The following is a 15,370-nucleotide window of genomic DNA, read 5'->3' on the forward strand; positions in this document are numbered from 1 at the left end:
GGTCTCCCAACCGCCTTATGTCTCCTCAACAACAATGTATCACCACCACAACTCCTCCAGCATCCTCCACAATCGAATATAACATAATATGGGATACAATATGACAAATAAGTCAAGTACTCATGTGAACCGACAATCAAAGAAATACTTCAAGACATACTCCCCAATTGACATGTTATAATGCAATCCCCTCCATTACCACCATCCACTAAGACACAAACATCCAATTATATGTTATAATGCAAATCCAATGCTATCATGAGACCAACATTAACCACACATTATCATGCCACCATTAAATCTCGACACTAATATGAAACTAACAACAATTACCCACAACAATCATGTTATAATGCAATAACAACACAATAATGACACATGCAACCATTCATACTTATTGAAACCGAATAGGAAAATCGTACCTTTTAGCATACTCTATAAGCTACTCGAAACCACCAAGTATCCATCTCATAAAACCGTCTCATCTTACATAAGTTATATAATAACTATCACATAACATTGTACAACAACTATTAATACTAATTGACCTCTTAATTACCCCACTTAATTAGTCAAAACCTTAATTAAAAATCGCATAAGGCACAAACTTGAGGATTAGGTTTACTTAGCAAAAGAATGAAGAAGAAAGAGTAAGAGGTCACTTACAAGTGTAAACAAATGAAAAGGAATGAATATTGGAGAGCAAATCTTCAAATGAATGTGCAAGATCTTTGAGATAAGGTTTGAGGGGATTTTTGGGTGATAAGAGGATAAGGATTTGAGAGAAAATTAGGGAAAGAAATCTGAAAAAGGGTTTAAAAGATAAGGTCCACCTAACAAGCTTACCCGCGTTTCTTCGGACAACAAAAAGTTACTTGGTCGAGTGGCCTATATCAGAAGCTGGTATAAGCGTCAAATGGTACTCGATCCCTCTACTCGGTCGAGTAGACTTTCACTCGGTCGAGTACTCAACTGTACTCGACCGAGTTCACTATAAAAATATGCGGGGTATTACAACATAGCTAATTACTTATAATATTGTCAGGCTCATTACCTCTCGACACCTCCAACACGTCCGCAAACTCGTTACACGTCATGGCGAAGTTAGTGTTCCTAATACGGAAGGGCACTGTCTTGGACTCCTTGTTATAATGAAATGAGCTTAAGAACTCGAGAGTCAAACTCCGGTAACACCTTTTCTTGAGATGGTACAAGCCTAAAAACCCGAGGATGTTGAAGATGTGCTCCATGTCTTCCTCTATGCCCAACTTCTCCAAAATTTATGGTTTCACGCATGCACCTAGTGGGTGTCATATGCAATCTCGCAAGTGCCATGGACAAATTATTTTGGGGCATGCTATCAAAAATGACCCTCGGCGGAAATCCCGGGGCAGCGGATACACGAGGTGGTAGCACTCCTAATTACCTTGGCCGGGTAATTGGGAGTGTTACAAAGTGAAATCAAAGCGACGATTTTGGAACTTGAACCAATGAACCAAATGAACTTAGGCGTGTCTAATAAAATGAACCCGACATAAGTGCGATATGAGGTTGGCTTTGGATGAGAAAGCGCCCTCATTCCAAAATCTAGATCCTATTACCTTAGCCAGTAAACTACGGGGTGACAATGAGTACGGGTGAACGTTTGTGTGAAACTTGATGTGGTCATTTGTGTGCAATAATGAGTATCTAGATCCTATTACCTTAGCCAGTAAACTACGGGGTGACAATGAGTACGGGTGAACGTTTGTGTGAAACTTGATGTGGTCATTTGTGTGCAATAGTGAGTTGTTTGATTCCTTGTATGGTGAAGTCATTCATGATATGGTATATGTTAACAATGGGAGAACGTGATATGTGAAAGCATGTGTAACGGTGTAACGAATGGATTCGATGTGGTATATGCTAACCGACCCACTACCGTCTTTACACAACCCAATAAGATGGAATGTGTACTTTTGGACCTATTATTTGTCCTCACTTAAGCCCAAAAGCACAAGGCCTTGTTACTAAGTGGTGGCTGAAATCCTTTATAAACATATCATAAGCCTCTTATTTTTCCCGATGTGGGACAACTTAACCTCATAACCTCATGGGTGTTACAATCTCATGTATGTTAGTGGTATTGGCTTTTGTGTGACGATGAAGGTGATTGTGGATTCGAGTTGTGTTGGTTACTCCGCAGTTTGGCTTTCTAGGGTGTCTGTGGAAGAGATTGGTTAAGGAGAACTCTTTATCCACGTTTATCAACTAGTTGGATTTCTTGGTCTGTCCCATCGTTTATTGTCTTGCTAGATCACCAAGATGTAGGTTATATCTCTCCATAGGCGAAAGACTTTATGGTCTTAATTTTCATCACTCATTTCTACGCGCTCATGGCGTAAGTGCATCTTCTTCTAGTCGTTCGACAACTCAAGTGTTCCGATTGGTCAAAGGAAGTCGCTAGTCTCGTTGATGTCATGGGTGATGATTCTCATGCCCATTCTACCGTACTTCACCAACACGTTGCTGACAGCCGGCTCTCTCACCATTTGCAGTTCATCACTAGATTGTTCTATTATTCTAGCAGTAGCCGAAGCACTGAGAATTCTTCAAGCTATCAAGTGGGCTAAAGATAATGGTCTTATGCATTCCGTTTCTTCAAATTGCATACCGATCTCGCAAATCCTTGGGGTCATTTCGAGTTCAAAGATACTTAATCCTATATATAATCTATGAAATTGTAAAATCTTTCCATTGTATTATCATTAAGTTTATCTTTAGGACTATAGATATTTTGGCCTATAGATTAGCCATGGAGGCTAAATGTATGTAAACAAACATTTCTTCCTCTTGTTTTAAAAAGGAAAGCTATACTGCTTGTCACAATTGTTTTTTATTGTTTACGTTGTTTTTAATATCCATTATTGTTATTGTAAATGCCGTTAGGCGTGTTTAAAAAATGGTTTGGTTCACCGAACAACAAATTTATTCGGTTCGCCCAAATTCCAACTTAATGATATTTTTAGTATTTTTTAAAAAAAGAAAAGAAAAATAAGAAATGGTTTTTCTATGTGGTGCCCTTGTACTTTGTCGAATTCTACGTGGTACCCCTCGCTTTTTAAAATTATCAGGGATACGCATAAACTTAATGTAAACATCTTAAAATACCCAAACATCTCTAATTCGCCTCTTTTAAATGCTTAGTTTATACATTTTTGATTGATTTTTCGACAATGATTTGTCATGCCATTAACATAAACCTGGTTTACTCAATCGTAAATATATTTTCATTACAAAATTGAACTGATTAAAAACGTAATTTTAGTTTGGGTATTTTAGGAATATTTTACTAACTTTAAGGGTAACACTGATGTTTTCAAAAATGCAGGAGTATCACATAGTTCGAAAAAACATAGGGGCAAAGTAGGAGTAATTCTTAAAAATATAGGGTACCACATCGAAAAACCCAAGAAGAAAAAAAGGAGAGTGAATTGATTCCTTCCCCAAGATTGAGGGTGACAAAGTACGAAACCTGAAAGAGCAGCCGACTTAGGTGAGCAAAAGACCAAAAAGCGAAGGGATTCAGAGGGTCCCTTGGTAGTGCACTGGTTCCTTTCTTCATCCTTCAACTTAGGTTTCTTATTTTACTTGCTCCTCATTTCAAATTAATGTATCAAACTTAATTCAGCTTAATAATAATAATAATAATATTGAAAATGACGGTTCAGTGTTTACATTCCCCAAATTTCAAATTCCCATTGAACAACCTCCGCCTCCGACTCCGACCTTCCGTTTCTCCTGGGAAAACAACATTTCTAGTCTCTGGAATTTCGCCGTTGCCACCAAAGCTCAACACTATTGCTGGACTTGGCTTCTGCAACAATCTTCGTCTTCGTCCTGTGCTTTCATTTGCCGCTTCTCAGGATGACTCTGTCAGTTACTTTATCATTCTTTCTTCTTTCTATTGTTACTCATTAACATTTGTTTTAATCACCAGAATTCACAGGGTTACGGAACCCTTTTCGAGGTCCAACTATTCGGCAAATTGATCCCACCTGGAATTCACCTACATTATGTTGGACACTACGTTGACTTTATTTCTAACTACGTTGACTCATTACTCATTTCCCACCCAAATTACCCGTTTCCCAACCCTAATCATACCTACTTTACCCCCTTGTTTGCATTATGTTCAAGAAGCAGCAGCAGTAGCAGATATCATCCATGTGTAAATCATCATTTTGGGCTATGATTTTGTTACTGTTTATTGGTATGCAAAATGCACAAGCGGTTTTAAATGATGATTTATGTTAGTCGACCCCAAATCATAGATGATGTTGTTGTTAGTATGCAAAATGGATGAATTGCCATAGTTAAGGGATTATGCTCCTTTGATCATTAAGACATGGTAACTGTCTAGTGAATGCCATTTATGCATATGTTTCTCTTCCTTTAGTATCTTGCTTTTCTTAACTCGCCACCTTTATGTTACATCACTTGACTCCTTTAACTTTTATTTACGATTCAGAACCCCTCAGAAGAAGAGGTTGAGTTGGAGAAGGACGATGTTGATCAAGATGGTAAAGCATCACAGGAAGCTTGGAAGCAGGTTTTAGCATCTTTTAAAGAGCAGGCCTTAAAGTTACAGAGTGTATCACAAGAATCATATGATGAATACTCCAAGAAAGCAGTTGTGGTATTAAAGGAAACAGCTGAGACGTTGAAGATTCAAGCTGATCAGGCAAGACATGATCTGTCTGTTATGGCACAGGAGCTGGGTGAAGATAGCAGGCAGTATCTCACTGTGGCAGCAGAGAACTTCCCTGAGCCTGTGAAGGATGTGGTGGATACATTTGCTTCTGCCGAAGATCTAAATGACGTCTCCAAAGTCTGTGATTTTTATGTTGGAATACCTTATGGTAAGCATTTTCAGTGAAATTTGATGCAGACATTATTTCAAATGTGCACTCTTTTGGTGTTCAGATATCATTTATTTATTTTTAATCTAAGGCTCAAGGTTGATTTTGATATACAAGGGCGATTTTCGCACTGATGAGGACAATACTGACACTGATGGGTTTTGAACCTTAGTCATGCATACCAAAACTCATGACTTAACCAGCTAGCTAGTTGATATCTTCTAGCCATTGTGAGGGTGAAGTTTATGGATTTGTGAAAGTCATTGTTTGCTGCTTCTTGCTTGTATTTATTTAAACATCTTGATTCAGTGTAGAGTGGCGTTATTCTTTGTAGTTCCTAATTTTCCTTAATTGGGTTTTCTTATCTTTTTGGTTCCTTTGCAGGGACAATTCTTTCGGCAGGTGGCTTCCTTAACTTTATGCTAACTGGAAGCATTTCTGCCCTTAGATTTGGTGTTATCCTTGGAGGTCTTATGTTGGCCTTGAGCATGTCAAGTCTACAATCATGGAAGAAAGGGCAGTCCACTGAGATGACCTTGAAAGGACAGGCCGGTTAGTATTTTATGGGTGTGTTTAAGAGGAAACGTTCACTAGTAAACCAGTTTGTTTTATGCAGGATAATATCAACTTCTTGATAATATTACTTTAGTTGTCTTCTCTTTTACTTTCTTCTCCATTCCTCAGCAAGCTAACTACATTATTCTAGTAGTTATGAGATAGCAGCTCCATTGTTAAGTATCATGTTGCCTTTTATCTCCTCTCCCTCACTTCTTCAGACATGGACGATTAGATTGGGCTTCACCATAACCAGAAACCTTGGTGGGGTGCCATCTATGCTGTGTAAGCTTGGCGGGGTGCAATTGGACCTAAACCTATCCTGATATTACTCTAACTGAAGAACCTATTTGACCTATTTGACATGCTGTATATTTCTCAATTGAATATGTAATCTATCAAATTGAGGAAAATGATTGTTGTGATGAGGATAACGTTTGGTTACCCTTGGTCTTGTCAAAAGGGTTCCGTATTTAGGTTTCTGATTTCAGAAGAACAGTATCTAGTTTTATACTTTTATGGCATTGATTTGAACTTAATTCGTTTATATGCCCTCGTGTGGTAGTGGCTTTCATAATCTTAAGCTGCTTTGTTAGGATGTTTTTTTGTTGCCGTGCCCTTGGGCTTTGACATGTCTGATTAAATTTCTATAACACTGTTTCTTGGTCATGCAGCAATTGCAGGAATTCTATTTCTAAGAGATATGGGGTTGTTGTTTCAGGTGAGGTTCACCTCTATTTTGGAGACAAACCTCCAGATATTGCTGATGTATATGTATTCCTGTGTATGTTGATAACTTAAGCAGTCTCCTAACTTCATATATTTTTCCTGCAGGGTCTAAAGCTTTTTGGGTTACTTAAAGCAGTCCTCAGGTTTGGATCATGCAATTATTTTACCCTGTTTGCTTTCATTGGTAGAATTACGTGCATATACTCCACCAATTCATTTAGAAAAAACAAATAAAGGTGGCTTTAGAGGTAAAAAAAATCAGAGAAAGGAGCTCTCAATAACAGATTGTGCCTTGAGGGTTGCACCTTGCAGAGCAGGATATCTGGAGGGCCAGACAGTACGTGGCATTTGAGATAAGAAACAGCATATAACGTATCTTACTCATATAGAAAATAAAAGAAAGTGTGTTTGGTTTGTTTTGAATCTAAAATTACAACCTTATTTGAAACCCGTCTCACCTCGTTCTTTTTGCAAGGTTGTCACTGATGCTTGTGTACATAGTATTATATCTCGGTTTCAGTCACACGGTATTGATTTTCACGGCCTAATCTCGCTAAATTTAGCCAATAGCGCCTCAAAATGCGGTGATAACCTCGAAAACCTTGATAACTGGGTCACGTATTCGTGTCGCTGATATTCAAATCCATGCTCTTGTATCACCAACCAAATGGGGTGACTTTGACACGTGTCTTGATATTTCACTTTTCAAACTTTAACTTGGCTTTATGCTTTAAATCCATGTTAAGGTTAATATCTCAATGTTTTTAGAATAATGTTCAAAAAACTTAAAAAAAAAAAATGCTCCCTCCAAGTCTATCATTTGTTCTCTCTTTCCTTTTCCATTCAAGTCACCTTTTATTCCCTCTTTCCTTTTTGGTGTGTTTTGTGTGGTCCAAATGCAGTTGCATGCGGGGTAGTGTGTTTTGTGTGGTCCAAATTCATTTCCTTAATTCTTGTGCCCAAAAGAAGAGGGAGCCAAATGATAGACTTGGAGGGAGTAGTATTTTGGCTCTATTCTTTAAATCCATGGTGTGGTTATTATCCTTGCCTACAAGGATAAGACCGGCCATTTTGCATTGCGGGATTGTTAGTAACCGTAGTGAAGAACCTTAGTTATGTCGGGAGGGGCCGCCTCTCCCGCTGGTGATTTAAGTCCATATATAGGTTAGTGAATGAATTATCACCTAGTTCTTTTTTTCAAGGTTTCTCACCTCCACTTGTGTAATATTATATCTCGGTTTTGGTTATACGGTATTGGTTTTCACGGCCTAATCTAGCTAAAAGCAAATAATATTGCCTCAAAATGCAGTAGCATACGGTCATGGGAACCTTTAAAACCTTCATATTTCGGTCGCCTATTTGTGCCGCTGTTGTTATTTAATACCATGCTGACATATGTGTTGATTTTGTCACCTTTCAAGTTTCCATTTGGCTCTATGCTTTAAATCCATGATGATGTGGTTATTATCTGAATGTTTTTAGAATAATGCTCGGAGAATTTTAAAAAATAGCAGTTCGGATCGGACTGAAACTTATTCATCCAATTGATGTCTATGTAGGATCAGGACGTGGTAAGTTAGGCAAAGGATAAGGACCCCTACTTTGCATTGCGGGATTATTAGTGAACTGCAATGGAGACCTTAGTTATGTCGGAGGAAGCGTGGCCCACACTGACTATTTAAGTCCGTATGTAGAGTTTAGTCAATAAATTATCCTCCCTGGCTTGGTGGTTGAGGACAACTTTACAAGTATTCATACACAAAATTTAGTGTCCGAATCATGGCCCCCTTGTGTTATATTTCAAGATTCGCTACTGGTGAACCGGCAGCTCATGTGGCATACTGGCATGTTGAGTGTTACACAAAATAGTAATCAGTAGCAAAAAAATGGATTGGATATAAAGCCGGCGTTTGGGCTGGCACCTATGTTACTCCGACTCTTCTAATTTCCTCGCGTACCCGTGTCCGACACTTGACACTCGGGCATGGGTATGACGCTTGGACACCTCGTTTTAGACCAAAACAAAAATAGCCGAGTCCGATACTTGGACACGCACCCGTGTCGGATACTTCTAATCGAGTCTGAGTAACATAGGCTGGCATGAGGTTTGAAAGGAGACACGCTATTTGGGCTGGCGTGTCTAGGCTTTGTAGTCCAAAAGATAACTGGTGAATGATAACTCAAAATTCATTCAACCATTATGGCAACTTATTTTTATTGATCATTTAATGGATTGTAACTTCTTATTTTAAAACCGCCGAGCAAAGTGTTGGCTTTTGAGCTTCTAGTTTTCCAGTCCTACTTGAACACCATATCAATTTGTACATGAACAGTATACGTGGTTAATATCCCCTGGGTTCTAATATTTCACTTTCATCTGTGCTCAGTGGTTCTGTCGCAGCTTTCTTTGCTTATCGGATCATCTATGGCAGTCCTCAGAGCCGACCAAGTGTTGATGGTGAGAAAAACTAGCTGAAGCACAGCAGGAATGTGTTTCATCACGCCCCCTAGAAAAAAAAAAAAAAAAAAAAAAAAAAAAAAAAAAAAACTAAATAGATGCAGATATCAAGGTGTTCCAGCACCACCAGGTGAATGATGAAGTTGTTACAACTTACAAGTTTGGACTAATATACAAGCTAAGTCTCTCACGCCAACTATTTGTTGTTTTTATTATTTGCCTGTTTCTTAGGTATTGACTTGAATCAAATTTTCAATTTGAAAGATTTCTGTAGTGTAATAAGCCGATTGCTCCATGTTCGACGCCTTGGGAGACTCGTGTGGCATGAAAATTACAATTTCTGTCACCTCTATATAGAATTTAGCTGTATTGATATGTGGCAGAAATACTTGTACTATTGTTACTATTATTTAATTTTTCTGAGAGTAAAGGGAGCCACAAAAGCATCATACATAAATTTGAAACCTATTGATTTATCTACAAGCAAAATTATTAATCAGCCGAAAAACTCAATCAATAAAAGTAGTAGATTTACATTGCCCAAGTAGCATCTGAATCTATTGTGTCTTAGATAGAGATATATTTTGATATACCTCATCGTAACAAGAATGTAACTCGGGGTCCAAAATTTGATCAACTGATAATCATCTTGTTGAGTTTAGTTAAACTCAACATGAATGCAAGTAGTTTGGGTTAGAGATGATTCTGAGGAACATGGGAAGAGATCTCGACTTGATTATCCAAAGGCATGTATTGAGCCATGATTGCGCGTATCTCCGAGTCCATGTAGCTTCGTATCCTGTATTTATAAAATGCGTATCCGCCAACTCCTGCTGCAGCGAATGCCAGAATAATCACCCAAGCAAACCCCCATCCTACCCCTTTGCTACCATCTTTACCTGCTTATTTAAGGTCATCAAGGACATAGATACTGAGTTTCAAATTGAATTAAGCTTTTCGATTATAAACTTGGGGACTGTCTGAAAACCAAATTAATTAAAGCTTTCCAGTTTATGAACTTTAATTATGTCAAAGCTAAAGCAGCTTCGGAAGCATGAAACAGCTTCAGAGGTACTGTAGGGTGCGTTACCTCATCAAGTGCAATAAATCATCAAAGGTTAAAACATTATGCCCATACGCGGGTAATAGTTCCTCCATTACCTACTCGTTCCAGTTTCCACCCTTCCCCACAACCAATCTACTCATCTTATAATTTCAAGCTTTGTTACTACGATAATAGTCACCACTATACAAAGCGAGTCCCTGGAAGTTGGAATTAGAGAGAAAAAGGAAATCAAATAACAAGAGGTGAGGACTGAGGAGTGGTTAGAGTAGACTCACTGATGCAGATGTCATGTTCATGCATGTATAGCAAACCCCCAGAGCAACTACACTCATAGCTTCCCCAAGTGTTTTTACAACTACATTCTGGGCATTGGCAGGCTACTCCTTCGTTGCACTCGTCAATATCTGCGCATACACAGCTAACATTATTTCAAAACTATATTTGGTCTGTATCATTCAGTAACAAGATAGCTCATACCTTCACAATGATTCCCATCACCCCTGAATCCAGGTGGACATTTACAGCCTTTTGTGTGTTCATCCTAAAAATACCATATCATTGTCATTTGCATGATTACTGCATTGTACATAAAAAATCTCAGCACAAAGCATTGTAGAATCTTACCAAGCAAGCAGTATATGTCTTCCCACCACGGTTATCCTTCCAACACCCTCCATTGTTAATCCGACACCGCAAGTGACCAGATGCTACCAAAACATTAGAGATTAAAACTGAATTAATAAGTTAACAATCTCCAAAGTTTGAAGTGCAAATTTAGCAACTTTTGTTCACAATGTCATTTCTGCTTGACATTTTGAGATCCAAGTTTAAATGCTATAAACTCATACTGCATCCAATTAGTAAATATCTACCTTCACAATGAAGGTAACCATCACCAACAAACTGAACTCCTTGCACTGTAGGACATTCACAAACTCGGCCTCGAAAAGTATCCTAACAATTCAAAAGCATCATAATATTCAATACACTGAAGCTCAAAGATTTTCTAGAATTCATGACAGACACAGTCTTATTCAACTTACCCTGCATGCTGTCAGATTAGAAGCCTTATCCTCCCAGCATCCACCATTTCCCTCAAGGCATTCATTGGTTTCCATATCTGTCCACCATAATAAGTCATCTACATCATAGTCCAGGAAAAAGCAAACCTTTGCCTTTTGTTTGGATATAAAAGACGAGTGAAGGGGAGGCGAATGGAGTGATGCCATTTTCCTTCCAAAACTCTCCGTTGTTGGAAGCTAGGGTTTTCAAGGCGTGAGGGTGATTATAACCCATGGCAACGAGGTGCAAGGCACGGCCATAAGGCACACAAATTTGTATTGTGAAAATACTATTTGTTTTTTTTTTGGTGAATTGAAAATACTATTTGTTAAACAACAGACTCTTCTAGATTTTAAAGAGGGCTAACAAGTAAAAGACGGAAAACTACCGTAAAGAGAAGGGAACCAAATTGAAAATATCTCCCATTCTCCCCTAGTATGGCTTGTCTACACGAGACATTAAGGCACTCTGAGGCGTTTTGGCTAGTGCCTCATGAAGTCTTGGGATTAATTATTTCCCATAAGAAGACGATGTATTGAATCAAATTGAATAAATCAAAGAGAAAATCAAGTCGATCCAAATGAAACGAGGGAGTTATATGAAATATCTTTGCTTGTTAAATCGAATGGGACAAATTTTATATTGTACTCCCTCCATCTCGGTCATTTGTTTACCTTTCACAAAGAATAAAAAAGGTAAACAAATGAATGGGACGGAGGGAGTATTTCTATTTATATTACTCTGTATTAGAAATGAATGGTCAAGGGAGTGAAATCCTGGGAGGTAGGTTTATGTAAGCTGAGAACTGGGGATAAAATGGCTTCCAAGATAGGAAGATAAGTGAATGCTGACCTGGGGTTAAACACAGTGATGGTTCAGTTGTCTCTTCAAAACCTGCACATATGGCCCTGAGAACTGCATTCTTCACCAATTTACCTGAAGATATTAAGTGAATTCTGTGAGTGAATCGAGGTAAACTCAGCCAGGAATAAAACCAGATCTTAAGTTCAAACCTCTATATTGTCTGTTATTTACGACAAGAGTTGGCAAAATAGTAACATCTCCGCGAGAACCATGACCAATCTGCGACAAATTCAAAAGGCGTTCCAGTTCGAAATGACACAAAAACACGATTTTTAATGCATACAGATTACCAACACGATAAGGAAAATTATACTTCCTAGTACCTGGGCTTCCTGTTCAGCCCTTAGGACTGGGTTGTCAGTATCTGCTGAAGGGTCTCCAATGCATTCGTCTACTTTCTTGAGATCAACACCTTGAACCATCAAATGAAGGAAAAATCGATCTTAGAAGCGAACAAAATGATATACGGAGTATAAATTAAGACTGTATAATTTGCCTAAGACGGAGTACTATGTTTGGTTATGCATGTGGGTTAACAAGTCCCACATTCATTCTTCACCACCCTAGACACGGCTAAAAGGAAACATAATCTATTCGCATGGAGTAGACCTTGACAATACTGATTCGACCAACACAACCCATGAAGAATAACTTGAACATGACCTGAAATCCTGATTCAAACCGACACAGACTTTATTGGCAGTCTGACACACAATTTTCGACACCACAAAATGGCTCGATAAGAACACACTTGAGATGAACCTGTACTCGTATTCACAATAACCAAACTCAACTAGTACACGACCAGAATGACAGGTTTTAATGTCGAGCAAAGGACGAACTAAAATGGAATTTTAACTAATTGCAGAGATAAGGGTATATGCTATATCTCGTTTATATTCAGAGCCATGGAGTTGAGACAAATAGGCAATAGCATGAAAGTTAAGTTTGAGAACATACCAAGAGATTTAATAACTTGATTAGCACAGTCCGTCGTGTACTTGTTCTGTTTCATAGGACAGCGGATAGCGAAATCAGAAACATAGTCCCACCAAATCCAAGGCTTACCACTTTGATTAGCCACCTTAAAAAAGCAAGCTTGGCGAAGGTTGTGGAGCACAACATCCTTTCCATTATAACCAACACTAAAATCATGCTCAGGGTCCGGAGCACAATACCTTCCATGATTGATGCACTGTGATTTGCATTGTTTGCTAAAGATAAAAGCTTCGGGGCAATACCATGTTATATAGTGAGGCGTGAATCGTGTGTAGCCTTTCTTCTCAAGTATCTGGGCGGCTCCTTTGAAGTTCTTTACGAATTCAATCTGGGCATCACACTTGGGCCCACATTCATCGTTGCTATTGGTCCATAACTCATACTCAACACGATCATCAGGATGTGGGACCGTCTCCCTCCAATCGAGGTTGATGTTCACAATCTCCCCGCTTGATATAGATCTTTTGAGCTTATCTCCCAAAGACTTGCTAATAAGAGCTGAGGGAATGGTGATATTTTGGACATAGTCATCTTGAGAACTTGCTTCTTCCGGAGTGTCCATCGTAATCAACGGCTCTATTCTATCATCTGCTACAAGGACTGCACCTACTCCAGCATTTTGCGCATTCCATCCTTTCAAGGTGAAATAGCATTCTGAAAAAAAAAAAAAGAAATTATTCTATCATCCAAACATACATAGATACATATTTGTTATTAAACCAATAAGATGAGTGATTAAGAATAGTTCAGAAGATGAAGACTAACCACCGCGATCGACAAGAAGGAATACAGGCAATCCACCAGGTTTAGGTCTAAAACTAAGTTGATCATCAGAAAATTGATCACAAGCCTTTTGGTTAGATCTAGGATAAACGACAACTCCACCCATTGTTCCTCCATATTGTGGTACTCCAAAATTACCAAGTGCACATTCATAAATACCTCTTAATGAGCTTGGAGATGTCACTCTTAAGCTATTTTTCTCTACAACAAACCTCCCTATGCATGGCTTTATCATAATCATTATTATAAATAAACATATCCTTACAAATATGTCTCCTTTTTCCTTCATTTTCTTAAACATAATTTGTGTGCATCGGAATAATTGATCAAAGGGGAAATCTGCGATTTCTCAAAACTTGATTAACCAACCCAACTTTGTCGTTTGGTGGTTGTTTTAACTATGTTTTTATGGATCTAACTCCCAAAAACCCGCCATTTGTTGGTTTTTTTTTCGTTTTTTTTTTCTTTTCAAAAACTTATTGTCCAGTCAAAACCCTTTACAATGCTAATCACAGGCTTTTATTAGAGGTGGCAATCGGGTGGGTCAAGTCGGATTCGAGTCGAGTTATTTCAGGTTCGGGTTATTGTGATGTCGGATTGATTCGAGTCGTGAATAATATTGGGTCAGATCGGGTTTGGTCGGATTATTTCGGGTTATGACTTACCTCGGGTATCGGGTCGGAATGTGCAACACTTGGTCGGCTGACTGTTGTTATAGATCGGGTCAGTTCGGCTAAAAATCATGTAGCGGTTCATATCGAGTCAAAAAAGTCAATGATAATAATTCTTATCGGGTTATAACGGATAGACCTGACAAAATTGATCCGTACTCGAACCCGACCCGACACCCGAACTAACCCGACCCGAAATGAACTGACCCAAAATTGACCTAACCCGATTGACCTCTTTGCCCAATTTGTCTATTTTTAGGTCATTCTTTAATATTATACGAAAGTATACACAGATAGTTAAATTACTAAAAAAATATATAAGATATTGTATTCAAATTTTAAATTTAAAACCAATTACCATTGGTGATTGATTATGAATTTATGAACTAAGCATCTCACTTATATAATATTGAATGAGAATGTATGGGAAATACATTTTGACTCGATTGTGAAATCACCGAATTCACCTAAATTCGAATTAAACTAACTATAGTTAACCGAACTCGAATTGACCCGAACCTGAAATGTAGCTTATAAGCAAATTTTTAAGCTAAGCCTAGTCATCTTAAATTAATTATGTTTGTTATCTTAATTTAATTTAAGTAATGTTTAAGTTTAAGTTAACTCCAAATTAAATTATGTTTAGCTAAGTTAAATGCAAATTTAAATTTACTTAAATTAAGCTAAGTTTAATTTAGCTCAATTAAGCACAGTCTAATTTGGCTCAATCAAAATAAATACTATTCAACAATGTTGTCAGGATCGGGATCCTATTTTGGATCGATGAGCTTCCTAGGATCGAGTCGGTAGGATCGGATCGTAGAATCGTAAGATTTTACAAATTAATTAAATACATAATTGTGTTATCAAAATATGTTAAAATCTCGTACTTAAATCTCAAAACACTATTATCTTAGCATGTGCCTACTAACTATTTTCGTTTATAGTAGATTTTTATCTTAAAAGTCATATATAAAATTTTAGTAACTGTAAAAATTGAAATGTTAATACTGTAGAATCGGGTCGTATAATCGTAGGATCGGGTTAAGATTCTACTTTAAAAAAGTTTGACACAAGTTGAATCGTAAGATCCTACAACATTAAGATCCTGCCTAGGATTAGGATCGGTCACCACTTTTTGGATCGTAGAATCGTAAGATCCTATGATCCGGATCGGGAGTTTAACAACACCGCTATTCTGTCCAACTACATTTAGTTCAATTTAACTCAATTTAGTTCGGTACAGCTACAATCAATTCAATTTAGCTCGATATAGCTTAAT

At 37.9% G+C, this 15,370-nt stretch overlaps 2 protein-coding genes across 4 annotated transcripts; one reads left to right on the forward strand and one right to left on the reverse strand.

Annotated features, from left to right (window-relative positions):
* Positions 1-3,436: 3,436 nt before the first annotated feature.
* Positions 3,437-9,100, forward strand: LOC141592288 (protein FATTY ACID EXPORT 3, chloroplastic-like). 2 transcript variants are annotated; one of them, XM_074412891.1, is made up of 6 exons: positions 3,437-3,914; positions 4,511-4,901; positions 5,286-5,453; positions 6,131-6,177; positions 6,291-6,328; positions 8,573-9,100. In XM_074412891.1, exons 1-6 carry the CDS (start codon positions 3,699-3,701, stop codon positions 8,655-8,657), a joined length of 945 nt encoding a protein of 314 aa, XP_074268992.1. In that variant the 5' UTR covers positions 3,437-3,698; the 3' UTR covers positions 8,658-9,100. The 2 variants fall into 2 exon arrangements, with proteins under 2 accessions (XP_074268992.1, XP_074268994.1); XM_074412893.1 differs by lacking the exon at positions 8,573-9,100 and adding an exon at positions 7,745-8,024 and having other exon boundaries at positions 3,442-3,914.
* On the reverse strand, positions 8,607-13,806 carry LOC141592287 (vacuolar-sorting receptor 1-like). 2 transcript variants are annotated; one of them, XR_012521101.1, is made up of 12 exons: positions 13,400-13,806; positions 12,596-13,288; positions 11,959-12,047; positions 11,785-11,854; positions 11,624-11,707; positions 10,753-10,829; positions 10,582-10,663; positions 10,334-10,416; positions 10,187-10,250; positions 9,985-10,113; positions 9,237-9,542; positions 8,607-8,692 (listed from the first exon to the last, which is right to left on the reverse strand). XR_012521101.1 is itself a non-coding variant. In XM_074412890.1 (11 exons), the coding sequence occupies exons 1-11, from the start codon at positions 13,716-13,718 to the stop codon at positions 9,337-9,339; spliced, it is 1,896 nt and encodes a 631-aa protein (XP_074268991.1). In that variant the 5' UTR covers positions 13,719-13,806; the 3' UTR covers positions 9,156-9,336. The 2 variants fall into 2 exon arrangements, 1 of the variants encoding a protein (XP_074268991.1); XM_074412890.1 differs by lacking the exon at positions 8,607-8,692 and having other exon boundaries at positions 9,156-9,542.
* Between the last annotated feature and the right edge of the window lie 1,564 nt (positions 13,807-15,370).

The sequence above is a fragment of the Silene latifolia genome, chromosome 7 (genome assembly GCF_048544455.1).
Source record: "Silene latifolia isolate original U9 population chromosome 7, ASM4854445v1, whole genome shotgun sequence".
Lineage (NCBI taxonomy): Eukaryota > Viridiplantae > Streptophyta > Magnoliopsida > Caryophyllales > Caryophyllaceae > Silene > Silene latifolia.

Coding starts and splice junctions, on each gene's coding strand:
- LOC141592288 (XM_074412891.1), top strand. CDS start 3,699: ATGACGGTTCAGTGTTTACATTCCCCAAATTTCAAATTCCCATTGAAC. Junction 5,454..6,130: donor GACCTTGAAAGGACAGGCCG/GTTAGTATTTTA, acceptor TTGGTCATGCAG/CAATTGCAGGAATTCTATTT. Junction 6,329..8,572: donor TTACTTAAAGCAGTCCTCAG/GTTTGGATCATG, acceptor ATCTGTGCTCAG/TGGTTCTGTCGCAGCTTTCT.
- LOC141592287 (XM_074412890.1), bottom strand. CDS start 13,718: ATGTTTAAGAAAATGAAGGAAAAAGGAGACATATTTGTAAGGATATGT. Junction 11,708..11,784: donor AAATAACAGACAATATAGAG/GTTTGAACTTAA, acceptor TAATATCTTCAG/GTAAATTGGTGAAGAATGCA. Junction 10,830..11,623: donor ATCACTGTGTTTAACCCCAG/GTCAGCATTCAC, acceptor TATGGTGGACAG/ATATGGAAACCAATGAATGC.